Source organism: Bubalus kerabau, chromosome 12 (assembly GCF_029407905.1).
Source record: "Bubalus kerabau isolate K-KA32 ecotype Philippines breed swamp buffalo chromosome 12, PCC_UOA_SB_1v2, whole genome shotgun sequence".
NCBI lineage: Eukaryota > Metazoa > Chordata > Mammalia > Artiodactyla > Bovidae > Bubalus > Bubalus kerabau.
Window position 1 is genome coordinate 36,666,895 of NC_073635.1, and position 14,347 is coordinate 36,681,241.

General features: G+C 38.4%; 1 protein-coding gene across 2 annotated transcripts in view; it reads right to left on the reverse strand.

Annotated features, from left to right (window-relative positions):
- Positions 1-14,347, reverse strand: part of ZMYM2 (zinc finger MYM-type containing 2) — a 64,310-nt gene that overhangs the window by 23,358 nt on the left and 26,605 nt on the right. For both annotated transcript variants that reach the window (XM_055542587.1, XM_055542589.1), the window contains 6 exons: positions 14,065-14,277; positions 11,707-11,778; positions 6,224-6,374; positions 5,651-5,766; positions 2,570-2,686; positions 434-584 (listed from right to left, as the gene is read on the reverse strand). In XM_055542587.1, coding sequence (XP_055398562.1) covers positions 434-584; positions 2,570-2,686; positions 5,651-5,766; positions 6,224-6,374; positions 11,707-11,778; positions 14,065-14,277 — 820 coding nt within the window. The remainder of the gene's footprint in view (positions 1-433; positions 585-2,569; positions 2,687-5,650; positions 5,767-6,223; positions 6,375-11,706; positions 11,779-14,064; positions 14,278-14,347) is intronic.

Consider the following 14,347-nt stretch of genomic DNA (forward strand, 5'->3'; position numbering starts at 1 on the left):
TTTTCCAGCTATGGTGATGCCCGCACTGATACAGGGAGTACCTCTGCAAACCAGCAGTCAACTGGGCAGGGAATGGAGCCAGTGGACAGTAACTAATCCACCTGGAAAATCAACTTTCAGATCACTATTTGCCTGTTTAGAAATGACCTGGTGTGGCAATGCTTTTCTTTTCTTTCACCCTCAAAGCTTCCTTGTAATGGAAAAACATGTTATCAAATTCTTAGAGATCAAATACTGTGAGGCCCAGAGATCGAGCAATCTATCTATCTATAGTATTAGTAACAGTAGAAAAGCAAACAATTTTTTTGTTCAGCTATACTAAAATTATACCGCTACTCTGAACATATTTAGTGATAAAGTTCAAAAATATTTTGGCAAAAAATTAACATTAAATATTAATGAAAGTTATGAACAACACTGTATATACACTTGCCTTCACTACAGAAAGGTCTCTTAACGCCAGAGAAATTTACTGTTTCATGAAGAGTCTTCTCCTCTTGACAGTATTCGCAATATGTAACTATGCAATGCAGCTTCTTATAGTCATCTGAACAAGTTTTGCTGCAGAATTGATGAACTTTGTTCTAAATGCACAATGGGAACCTTGGTAAGTATATGACAACCACCTCAAGAACAAGTTTAAGAAATAAACAAGCCACTTTTACAGAAACAAAGTTAAATCATTACCTACTTAATGTTACAATCCTTAGTGATACATTTCCTATAATAGGCCACAGACACCTACTTTAACTAATTCACTGCTGTATTTAGACATAGCTCCACAAAATTCAATACCATTAACTACCCTAAAATTACTCAAAGAATAAAAGTGCAAGTATCACTAAGAAAAGGTGGCAGTCCAGTGTTGCTAACAGAGCTGGAGAAATGGGAAAACAAAGGAAGGTACAACATGGGTAAGCTACAAAAACATAAGAACTAGGACAATAATATGATTTTCACTCAAAAAGAAGTACTCTTTGTGGAGTACAGTCAAGTAGGCTCAGTCACATTCCTGCCACAGCATTAACAGTAACAGCCCTAGTAGGGGCCACTGCACGGTATGTGCCCAGTCTAAGCTGGTTCCCTTGAGTGGAGCAGGTTAATAATCACAGAGTTGTGTCTCCTGTCCCCAAACCCACCAGAGCCAGAGTGACTTCACAAGTAGCCAGCTGAGCAGGGGTAAGGTAACATGTCCAGGGCGGCAGCCTTCCCTCTCTTACTACAGAGCACAGAGACGAGGTCCAAACCATCTGCCTGACACTCACAGCACTATATGAAGACCAAGGGGACAAAGGCCAAGGTTTTAGAAACACCCCAGGAGTGAGACGAGCTGCCCCACAGGGGATAAGCCCTCCCAGAAGCCTCACTGTCAACCGTGGGACAAGAAGCAAGAGGCCTGTAGGACAGGCTCACTCAGCCTTGTATAAAGACCCACAGCTGGGAACACAGAGTGGGCAGCACTAGCCTGGGGCTGCTGTGGGGACCCTGCTCACCCAGGTCGCCAGGCCCCGTGTGTGCAGGGCCCTTGGCTCCTGTGTGTGCTATGCTATGCACCCTCCCCTCCTTCTTCAGCACCCCTTCACTCCCTCCTACAGGCCTAATATCCTTCCTGCTGTGATTTAAAGAGGGGAACAGTCACTGAAAACCATCACTGGTGCCAATAACAGTCTCAAAGAATGACCAATTTAAATGCCCTTAAGACAGCATCAAACAAAATAGCAAAACAAAAAAAATTTTAGGGGCTAAATAATGCAACCTCGGATTTCCAAAGTACTTCAGAAATCACGTGGTCCCATTCTGGGGACCACCTTCTGCCTGAGACTAAGACACCGGGGACAAGCCAAGAGCCACTAGTAAGGTCTGGCTCAAGGTCAGTGGCTCTTAGCACTACATCTTGTGACCATCTTATCACACACTCCATGCCCTCGAAAACATGAAAGAATGACCGCAGGTGAACACAGCTCAAGAAGCTGCGTCTAGCCCGGGCCACCCTGTCCCTCCCACTCTGCCTCCCTCCATCCACTCCTTACTGCCCCTTTCCAAAACAAACATTAATGCTCAGAGTTTCTGCTTTGGCGAAAAGATATGGCAAAGTAAATTAATACACCGGTGAAGACAAGGGTGGTTAAGAAAGGGAAAAAAAATTCATATTTGGATTCTTTGATAAAACACAACTATAAAATGTTACATGACAACATAAACCTAAGGCAGTATAAGATCCTACAGTTCACAGACAATGCTTATAAACACAGGGTGGGGAGAAAGGTGGGAAAAGGAACACTCCACACAGAAGACGCTGTAGGTATGTGGCCAAGCAAAGACTCCTACACTACCATGAACACAATGTGGAGTATGACTTCAGTGTGCTCTTTGACTTAAAAAGAAACAGGTCCTTTCCTGGTGCTATTTCCACATTAAAAAAAAAAAAAGGCAAATAATCCAATCTTCGCTAAATCTGAAAATGAATCTTTATTCACTAGGAAATAGTTGCTCAAATGAAAATGCCATGATTACTATACTAGACTTTTACTGTAGCAGAAGACAGCATGCATAATAAAACATGACTTGCCTCCCATTCCAAGATTTCTGGCTTTGAACAGAAAGAGTTTTTGCAATAGTTGCACTTCAATTGAATATCACTTGGTGCTACAAACTGGCCGTTGGGAGACGACTGCATGCTGAGAGCCTAAAACAGAGCACAAGAGACACCAAGTCTGAGGTGGTTTTACAAGTTTTATTTATGACAACCATCGAGTACCAACTACATCCAGAAAATAATGCACATCTTTAAGTTCTTATCTCAACATATAAAATGACATTTTTGAATTTTGTCTTTAAAAATACTAGTATACTAAGTTTAGTTTGATGAAACTGAATTTCATTTTTTACCACACAATTTCTATTATAGATGAAAAAAGAAAAAAATATAAAGTTCAACTGTGATTTTTTCTTTAAGAAAATATAAACAAATAATAAATAGTGAGGTCGCTCCAAGTCCTGAACCAGTAACAAAATACAGAAGAACGTAATTCCCAACTCTGCCTGTAACAGCTGATACTGCAATCATTTTCATTCCAAGTGCATCCGTGAAAATAGTCTTTTCATAATTTTTCTCGATGTTTTTTACATGCAATGTTGGGGAGGAAAAGATTTGTAGAAGGGGACAACAGAGGACAGGATGGTTCGCTGGCATCACTGACTCAATGGACATGAGTTTCAGCAAACTGTGAGATGGTGAAGGACAGGGAAGCCTAGCGTGCTGCAGTCCATGGGGTCACAAAGAGTCGGACATGACTGAGTGACTGAACAACAATGAATGGATAACCAGGAATTTCAGTTTCATTACACTTTAAAAAGTTAAAAGGATTTACAGGTTGAAGTGAGATAAGCAAATATGAGTGTCCCATGTCTTTAAGAATTTTCTACAGTTTGTTGTGATCCACACAGTCAAAGGCTTTAACATAGTCAATGAAGCAGAAGTAAGTTTTTCTTTTAACTCCCTTCTTTTTCTATGATCTAGTGGATGTTGGCAATTTGATCCCTGGTTCCTCTGCCTTTTCTAAATCCAGCTTGAACATCTGGAAGTTCACGGTTCACGTACTGTTGAAACCTGGCTTAGAGAATTTTGAGCATTACTTTGGTAGCATGTGAGATGAGCACAACTGTATGGTAGTTTGAATATCCTTTGGCATTGCCTTTCTTTGAGACTGACATGAAAATTTACCCCTTCCAGTCCTGTGGTCACTGCTGAGTTTTCCAGATTTGCTGGCATACTGAGTGCAGCACTTGAACAGCATCATATTTTAGGATTTGAAATAGCTCACCTGGAATTCCATCACCTCCACTAGCTTTGTTCGCAGTGACGCTTCCTAAGGCCCACTTGACTTCAAACTCCAGGATGTCTGACTCAAGGTGAGTTACACATCATGGTTATCCAGGTCATTAAGACCTTTTTTGTATAGTTCTGTGTATCCTTGCCAACTCTTCTTAATCTCTTTTGCTTCTGTTAGGTCTTTACTCTTCCTGTCATTTATCATGCCCATCTTTGCATGGAACATTCCCTTGATGTCACCAATTTTCTTGGAGAGATTTTAGTCTTTCCCATTCTATTGTTTTCCTCTATTTCTTTGCATGTTCACTTAAGAAGGCCTTCTAATTTCTCCTCGCTATTCTTTGGAACTCGAGTTCAGAAAGATATACCTTTCTCTTCTCTTCTTTCATCAGCTATTTGTATAAGGCTTCCTCAGACAACTTTACCTTCTTACATTTATTTTTCTTTTGAATGTACAGTGCCTGACTGTACAATGTTACAAACCTCCATCCATAGTTCTTCAGGCACTCCATCAGATCTAATCCCTTCAGTCTATTTGTCACTTAAACTGTATAATCATAAGGGATTTAATTTAGGCCATGCCTGAATGGTCTAGTGGTTTTCCCTACTTTCTTCAATCTGAGCCTGAATTTTGCAATAAGGAGCTCATGATCTGAGCTCCAGTCAGCTCCAGATCTTGTTTTTGCTGACTGTATAGAGCTTCTCTATCTTAAGCTGCAATGAATATAATCAATCTAATTTCAGTACTGACCATCTGGTGATGTCCATGTGTACAGGCAACTCTTGGGTTTTTGGAAAAGGGGTGTTTGCTATGATCAGCATATTCTCTAGATAAAACTCTATTAGTCTTTGTTTTGTACTCCAAGGCCAAACTTGAGTGTTATTCCAGGTACCTCTTCACATCCTACTTTTCCATCCACTTAGAACAAAATAGAACCTTCCCCTTAAGAGTCAGATGTTACTCAAACCATCCTATTAAGAACACACTGCACAGCAGGCACTGAGCACAATGAAACTGTGTGAAAGTGAATCAAGAAAAATCTCACTGAAAAACAGAGCCAAGAAGCCTGGTCAGCTCACCCCACAGACCCCAACAGGAGGGAGACTGTCTCCATGGCCAGCAACAACTCAGATTCTCACCAGCCTCCAGGTATGGCTAAGTCACTTCAGTCGTGTCCGACTCTGTGTGACCCCATAGACGGCAGCCCACCAGGCTCCCCCGTCCCTGGGATTCTCCAGGCAAGAACACTGGAGTGGGTTGCCATTTCCTTCTCCAATGCATGAAAGTGAAAAGTGAAAGTGAAGTCGCTCAGTCGTGTCCGACTCTTAGCGACCCCATGGACTACAGCCTACCAGGCTCTTCCGCCCATGGGATTTTCCAAGCAAGAGTACTGGAGTGGGGGTGCCATTGCCTTCTCCAGCCTCTAGGTAACTTGGGCTCAAAACCACCCCCAAGGCAACCCTAACCCTCCTTTGTTCTCCAGACTTGTCTGTGGTGCCTCCTGATTGGCTATTCCCAAATGAACTCGATTTTGCTGGCTAGACCACCTACCCTTTTGTTTTAAAGGTTGATAACTAAAATATATTTTCCTTCAAGATCAGTATGACAAATAACAGTTAAGAAGCCAATTTGAGTACCCACACTAAGTAGATCACTGGTAAAGTCACACCTGCTCTAGCCCAGAATCTCCACCCTCCAATCTGACCGTCAACAATATCATGTAAAACTTAGCATGTTAAATACAGATGAAGTCATGTCACAGTGTTCATTTTCTACCTATATTTTATCAGAAGCATTAAGCAAAATAAAAAACAAACCTGGAATTTAGCCACACAACTGGAATTGCAAAAGTTATACAACTTTCCATCAGGCATTGTGGCTTGATACTGAGGTAAAGAGTTCCGCTTACAAAAATGGCAAATAATTCCCAAACCTAAGAGAGAAAAAGTATATATCAGATTTTTTATGAAATAGCCAAGGTTTTTCCTAAAAATCTTAACTGACCTCTCAGACTAGTCTACTAATGAAACTTTCTATATATTATTATTTTATTAATTAGAGATTAATTGAACCTTAAAAAAATACTGTCATAAAAGAGTCTGATACCATGTCTCCAAAACAAACACAGATACATGAAACAATCTCAGTTTTAGATAATGTTTAAATGGAAAAACAATTTTAACTAAGAACACAGGCATGGACAAACTCCACCAATAATTTAAAAACTAAATTATCAAAACCATTAAAAATTTTTTACATTAACAAAGTTTAGTGTGATGATAAAAATAAACCATTTATGTGGTTTAAAATGAGCATAAAAAGAGAAGAAATAGTTAAGAAATTATTAATGTTATTAAAGTTCTTAAACTTTCCAAATACCTGAAACTTACTTTGTGATTTTGCATATTTTGTCTTGTGACTGTTCATGCAAGCAGTTGAACAATATGGCTCCATATACCCATTAGGACCTATACACTGAGTCATATCAAAAAACCTGCACTGTGTTCGGCAACCAGTACAAGTGGTCAGTTTTCCATATTTCTAAAATTTGAAACAAAAAGAAAATTAAGAATTTAACTAGAAAAGTATTTTTCATTATACTTTTTCTCTCTGTAAAACAATTTTGTTCATCTCTAATCAGGCTTAGTGGGTCAAAAGTCTTCATCTGAGGCTGAGTTTACTGCAATGCAGCTATATTAGGGTCAAACAAAAGTATGATCTAAGCTAAGTCTCCTTCAAAAATAGTGGTTTTCCCTATTAAGTTAAACCAAATCATTACACGTAAGTAAACAGAAACTGAAAATCTAAGGCAAAAAATCTAAGGTTTATCTGTTCACCATGACGACATACTTCCTCGTCTTATGGTAGAAGAAATTAATGAATCCTAATAATCAAACAACTACAGTCCTTCAAAGGAATAATTTGAAGATGTTAAATACTTTTTCCATTGAGCTGCTGCTATTTCAAGCACTCTGATACTTCCCTTAAAACTGATTTACCACGCTTCTACTACATTTAAAACCTCATTCAACCAACATAAAACACAGAACATTTACATTTTTTAATTAAAAACTTCATTCAAAATTATTTTTGGTTATTAAAGTTAATAATTAAGTCGATAGGTAATAATAAAGTCAATTGTGCCAAACATAAATACTGCCAACCCTGTATAGCTGAGAGAACAAGGAGACAGTGAAGTTCAAGGGAAGGCACAGGAGGCCCACTCTGGAATCTACTGGACAAAAGCAGCATCACTGCACAGTCTCCAACAACACACCCAGAGGCTGGTGTGTCTGTATACAAGAATCACCCTGAAGTCAAACAAAACTAAAGGCAAACCTTTAAGTGCAACTTTTATTTGATGTTTTTTTTCTGAGTGGTAACAGAATTATCATAATCAGTTCCATCAAACGTCACATTTCACAACGCAAAGTAATCATCTTTTCAGTCCTCTGCATTTGCAGACACAAGCTCATCGCATGGAAGGGACTTGAGCATCCGTCCTTCCACATGATGTTTAGATTGTTTCCCTTATCTTCGCACCCAACACCACACAGTACAATATGATGATGTAAGAAGGCCTCAGGACATTGCATGGACAAATGAATAAGAGATGTCAGGGGAAAACGACAATCAGGCCAAAAGTAACAAAAAATGAGCAAACTGCATGGATAAATTTCACAAATGCCACAGGATTTGAGAAAACAAAATAATAAACTGAAGGTAAAAACATTAGGCAAAAACAACCACACTGATAAAAAAAGAAAAACTTCCTCAGCATACAACAAATGGAAAAGTTATGAGAAAACAGCTATTTACATTCCAGGAATGCATGTCATATTCATATTGGTTCCTTATTTACTCAAACAACACCTAAAGGAAGCCATAAACGTTACTTCTCAAAGTGGAAACCAACTCATCTCCTTATTCAATCTCTGAAAGGCTCAAAAAAAAAAAAAAAACAAAAAAACAAAAAACCGAAAAACTTATCAACAGCAAAAGAATGCTAACATGGAAAAAAAGTAAGAATAACTGCTAAGTCTGTTAATAACTGCTTAATAACTGTTAAGTCTAATTATGATTCTCCCAAGGTTACAGGACAACAAAGGAAAAGGCTGGTTTTTTGTTTGGAACGAAATATGTTTTCCTGGAGCCTAATAATTTATATTTTATATAGGAAGAAAAAAAAATCAGTAAGACAAAGAAAAAAGAAAAGAATGTTTAAAATGTGGCACCACAGCACATATAGGGAATACTAAAAATATCAGACACCTGCCATTGTGTCACAGATCTACACAGAGAAAAGCAAAGTGGCTCTCAGCAGTGGACATGAGACCTCCACAAGGCAGCTCCTAGGAAGAACTGTCTTACCAACATAACCAAGGCTCAATCATCCACTCTAACCTACATTACATGTTTTAACTTATCAGAAATATCCTTCAAGTTGACAATGAGTTCACTGTCAGAATGGCTAAATATCAATCATTAGTAACTTTTAAGACATACCAAAAAAAAGTAGATCAATTAACTTGGGTCAAGTAAACAAGAAGCTAAGCAACTGGTCCCCACTAAGAAACAGTTTTATGTGAAGACACTGAGAAAGACAGAATCATCAATACTGAGAACACTCTAACAGCCACCTTTACATTTGCCACTATTTCAACCCTGAAAGGGCCCACCTAATGGGAGAGTGGAGAAGGTAATGGCACCCCACTCCAGTACTCTTGCCTGGAAAATTCCATGGATGGAGGAGCCTGGTAGGCTGCAGTCCATGGGGTCGCAAAGAGTCGGACACGACTGAGCGACTTCACTTTCACTTTTCACTTGCATGCATTGGAGAAGGAAATGGCAACCCACTCCAGTGTTCTTGCCTGGAGAGTCCCAGGGACGGGGGAGCCTGGTGGGCTGCCGTCTATGGGGTCGCACACAGTAGGACATGACTGAAGCAACTTAGCAGCAGCAGCAACGGGAGAGTATTATCAAAAAAGACATACACTGCCATGCCGCGTTTTCTCTGCTTCCTATGTAAACAAGCAACATAATCATATTTAAACTTCATGCTTCTATAAATATGCACTGAGTGGTTTAAGGAACAAAATTAAGTGAAACAAATTCACAATTATTACACTCCCCATTCAGGCATGGGGGAAACCTACTTATAAATTCAGTAAAAATAAAAAAAAAAAAGTATGAAGAAGATCTGATTGAAACAGCACTGGTGTAAAAGATAAAAACAATGGGCTATTTGTGGCAAATGGACTCATTTCCAGTCTACTCACTGAAAAAAAGTGCCTTATTAACCAACTCCACATGAATATAAAAATCCATCACATGATTCCAAAACTTTCCCCTATTTTTTCCTTTACTATGTAAGCAAAATATCTCATTTATTACTTTTTTAACCAAGCGAGTGGACAGCAGTGGTAGGTGCTCAAGCAATAAAGGTTGGATGGACTTGTAACTGCGAATCTAACCCAGGAAATGGGCATGTGTGTGGCTGCACAAAACCAACTCCTGGCCACGTCCAGAAACAACTGAAAGCTAACTTCTGTCCACAACACCACATGGAAAAACATACCCCTTCAAATTCATTAACATCCAACTGACCGACATGCAGCTCTGTTTTTTATTTCCATTAGAGGCAATAAACCACACTAGTTAGCAGAACATGTGACTTTGTCAAAAATAAAAATTCCCAACTTTTTATCTATATTGGCAGGTGTATCAATGTATCACAGATGTCAACCTCAAAAAACATTATAGTTATTAAACACTACACCTTACTACTTAATGCATTAATACCACGTGCATAAATCACATTTCATTTAATACTTTTAAAACTATATTTTGAATAACTGGTCCTATTTGTAATCATAGATATTTTATGCATCTAACAGCATTCTGAGAATCCATCTAACCGTGTTACCAAAGGAGTCCAAAGCATAAGAATAGTGAAGAACTAAATCTGTGGAGGAGAGGCAGTGGTAAACTGTCAACAATGACATGATATTATACTAATTTCTATATTAAGTGAAGATTAAGAGATAAATTCAAACAAACCTTGTACTTCATTCATTCAAAAAAAACCCTGAAATTCTTCCTTCATGTTGAAAGATGTTTGTGCAGAAAAATAAAGATCTAAAAAATTTACACACCATCATGCTTGACTTTTCTTCACTATTGTATAGCTTACAATTTTTCTTTCAATACATATATACTAGTTTTGCAATTTTTAGAATTTTTCTAATTGACAACAGATGCTAAAAATAGTGAGAAGTTTGCTGAGCAACATGGTATTTCCATAGTATAAAATACATCCCCTCAAAATAACTTATATATGGAGGGAAAAACAGCAACTGCCCTGGAGAAATGGGACAGCACCCCCTTGACCGAGTGAGCCAAGCCAATGCACAACAGCGGACAGCAGACATCACGTGCCTGCTGGTTTGACGCTGCACAAGGATGTGTACTGCTGCCTAGGTATTCGTGCCCACCATGCACCACCTCAGTGTGATCCTGAGAAAACAGCAGACAAACCTAACTCAAGGGCACTTCACCACCTGTCGTGCAGCACTCAGAAATATCAAGGTCACAAAAGACCTTGGGACCAGACAGACCAGGGACCAGTTCAGAAGTCCCTTATATAAAATGGTATAGTATGCACATCTCCCTCAATTACGTATAATAACTAAAACAATGTAAATGCTATGTAAACAGCTTACAGTGTGCAGCAAATTTAACTTGTGATTTTCGGAAGTTCCTGGAATTTTTTGCCACACCCCTACCCCCAACACATTTTCAGTCAATTGAATCCATTAGATGCAGAACCTGTGGATATAAAGGGCCAACTGTATAACTCTGTAAAACATAGAAATTTTATATAAAAAGGACATATGAAATAAGTAGCCAAAGCTATTACAAGAGCCACTATGATAAATATGCTGATATACTCAAGAAACCCATGGAGGAACATGAACATAATGAGGTCAGAAATAGAGGACATAAAAAAGACCCAGACAGAACCTCTAGAGATGACACAAAGGCCAAGCCAAAATCTACACCACACGGAACTAACAGTTGGTTAGAAACAACTGAGTAAAACCAGTAAAACCAAAGATACAGTAGAAAGTCTCTAGTAGGAAGCAAGAAGGAAAACAAGACTTAAAAAACCTCAATAAATAATGAATGAGCCATTGCGACCAGGGGCAGGAGCAGGAAGTCTAGCACACCTGGAACTAGGGTCTCAGGAGGAGAGAGGGAGAAACTGAAAAAAAGGTTTCTTTAAATAATGGCTTATGACTCTGGATTAGATGTTATATAAATCTTTTTTCCAATTTGTTATAACAGACATTAATGAACAAATTTTGAATAAAGTCTATAGATGAACCAAACAGCAGTATTAAAAATGTCTTATTTTGATCGCTGTACTACAATCTTAATTACTGTTAATTGTATACATTTATTATTCAAATACTAATTTACTCATGCAGTTTAACAAATATAGATTTGGAAACAGTTTTTGAAAGAAAGGGGTTTTTCCCCCTCTTTCAGGTAGGTCCAAGAGAAGGACTTTTATATTCTACATTTAAATGCTCACTGTGGTCAAGGACTATGAGTTAAAAATCTGTATCTTAAACTAATTTTTAATAACATAAATACCTAAAATCAATAGAATACATCACAAGAAAACACACATAATATTTAGTGAAATCAAAGTTTGTTTGTCTGAAGAGATAAAATGATCATCATCATAACAGATTTTAAGTTCAGAAATGTTAATATGCTTCCAAATGGACATGATTCTCAGACACACAATAAGGCAGTAGCAGCATGTGTCATGTGGAGGCCATGGCCAGGCCACACTCCCACTTACCTCAGGCTGCGTGAGGAAAGAGTCTGGTGTGTGATCTCGAACCTCCTTCAGGAAGCCTGGATGGCTACCTACCTAAAAGAAGATTTTAAAAGGCTTTATTTTTTTTTTTTGAAGGATAATTGCTTTACAGAATTTTGTTGTTTTCTGTCAAACCTCAACATGAATCAACCATAGGTATATATACATCCCCTCCCTTTTGAACCTCCCTCCCATTTCCCTCCCCATCCCACCCCTCTAGGTTGATACAGAGCCCCTGTTTGAGTTTCCTGAGCCATACAGCAAATTCCCATTGGCCATCTATTTTCCATATGGTAATGTAAGCTTCCATGTTACTCTTTCCACACATCTCACCATCTCCTTCCTTCTCCCCATGTCCGTAAGTCTATTCTCTATGTCTGTTTCTCCAAGGCTGCCCTGCAAATAAATTCTTCAGAACCATTTTTCTAGATTCCATATATGTGCATTAGAATACAATATTTATCTTTCTTTCTGACTCACTTCACTCTGTCTAATAGATTCTAGGTCCATATAAAAAGATATAAAGAAAGGCTCCCAGACTGAAAGGTCAACAAGCAACCTGAAAAAGCTGATTCTTAATTACCTATTTCGTGACTTAAAACAACCTCATCCAACTTTACAAATGCCTGTCTGCTCTGTCCTAGTGCCAACGCCCAGCTTACAGAATAATTATTACATAACTTTAATGATCCTATAGAAAAATAAGGCTCAGATGATGGTCAGTATTTTTAACTAAGGTATGTATATTATTTTAGACATTGATGCTATTTGCACACTTAGTAGTCTAAGCCTCACTTTAATATTCGTTCTGCTGCCTGCCACATGGGAGATCTGGGTTCGATCCCTGGGTTGGGAAAACCCCTGGAGAAGGGAGAAGCTACCCACTCCAGTATTGTGGCCTGAAGAATTCTATGAACTATACAGTCCCTGGGTTCACAAAGAATCGGACACTACTGAGCAACTTTCAGTCAGTCAATCAATCTACTGCAGTGGTCTGGAACTGAACCCAAACATCTCTGAGCTGTGCCTGTGCCAGGTTATTCACCATTGGTTATCTGTAGCAGCAAAACAATGGAGATAACGCAATACCATCCACAGCAAAGTAATTGTCTTGTATACTAGTGACCACTGGCTCTTGGGAGGTGAGAGGAAACACCATAATCCACACAGCACCAGCATAAAATGAACATGAAGTCAGCAAGGGAGACATGGATGCACTCCATTAAGTAAGATATTGCCACCACACAAATACAGTCATGGAAATAACTTCAAGAGCACAGATAACATTAAAATATAATAAAATAATTAGGAATTTCTAAGTTTTAAGTATTTATTTTCTTTGTTTTCAATACTCTGTGTCTCCCTCCACCCCAAATACATTATCTTTAAGCCCTTACTCCCAATGAGACTGTATCTGGAGCAGGGGCTTTAGGGAGGCAGTCAAGACTAAACCAAGTCCTACAGGACACTCTTTCTCCTGAGCACAGAGGAAAGACCACATGAGGACACAGAGAGAAGGCTCCCTACAAGTCTGGCAGAGTGGCCTCACCAAAGTCACCCTGGAAGGGCACCTTGATCTTTAAGCCTCCAGAACTGTGAGAAAGAAAATTCTTGGCTGTCTGAACCCCTCAGTATTTTGTTATGGCAGTCCTAGCAGATTAATACAAATGGAATTTATAAGTTTCCCAAACTTAATTTTTAACAATGGGTTAACAACCAGCTCACAAAATACCTAAAAACTAAGCCATGAAAAAAAGAAGAATAAGGAATATATTGACAGGGGATGCGTCCAAGATACAAATGTACTAGTAAAAGCACATAACCGTATGCTCCCTTTTGTACAGGGAAAAAAGAGAAACTAAGAACAAATTATTTCCTTAATTTTTCAGAAACAACAGAAAAGAAAATACTATTAAAAATTTATATGTATAAAGAATAAGTAGGAACCAACAGAAGAAAGAAATGGGGCCAACTTCTGACTTTTGAAATCATTAAAAAATAAACTAGATCAAAAACATCTTAAATTTCAAATTAATATTACAAATAAGATAATCATTCCTAAGCATTAACAATCTGAAAAATCGTATTTGTGACCCCTCTCCACCCAAAAAAAAATTCAAAACAAGAATCACTGTGGTAAGCATTTACCTATGGTAAAATCACAACCTTATTTCCAACCATCTACATATATTTCCACATTTATCTGAGATAAGGTTATCTCTAAGATGTTAAGACAATAATGGAACTAAATGAGATCCCAAGATAAATCTGGCTACTAAATGCTGTTAAGAGTAAAACTATTACAGCAATTTGAAAACACACTCAAACCAGTGGTGTTACCTGCTTGTATTCACTGACACAACTCTGACAGCAAAACCTCTTCTGCTGACCATCAACGACCAGGACATTGTTCCCAGCTCCTTTGCTGGGCAGGTACTCGCCGCACTGCTCACAGCAGTTCATTATAAGGCCATTAGCCATCCTGTATCTGTTAAAGCAATGGTCACTGCACAGCTTATGAGTCATGTTTTTAAAGCTAACTTCATGGCGAATCTAAAAGAAAAACAACAAGCAAAATTTTAAAACACAAATTAATACACAACATGTAGCTTAAGTCACAAGG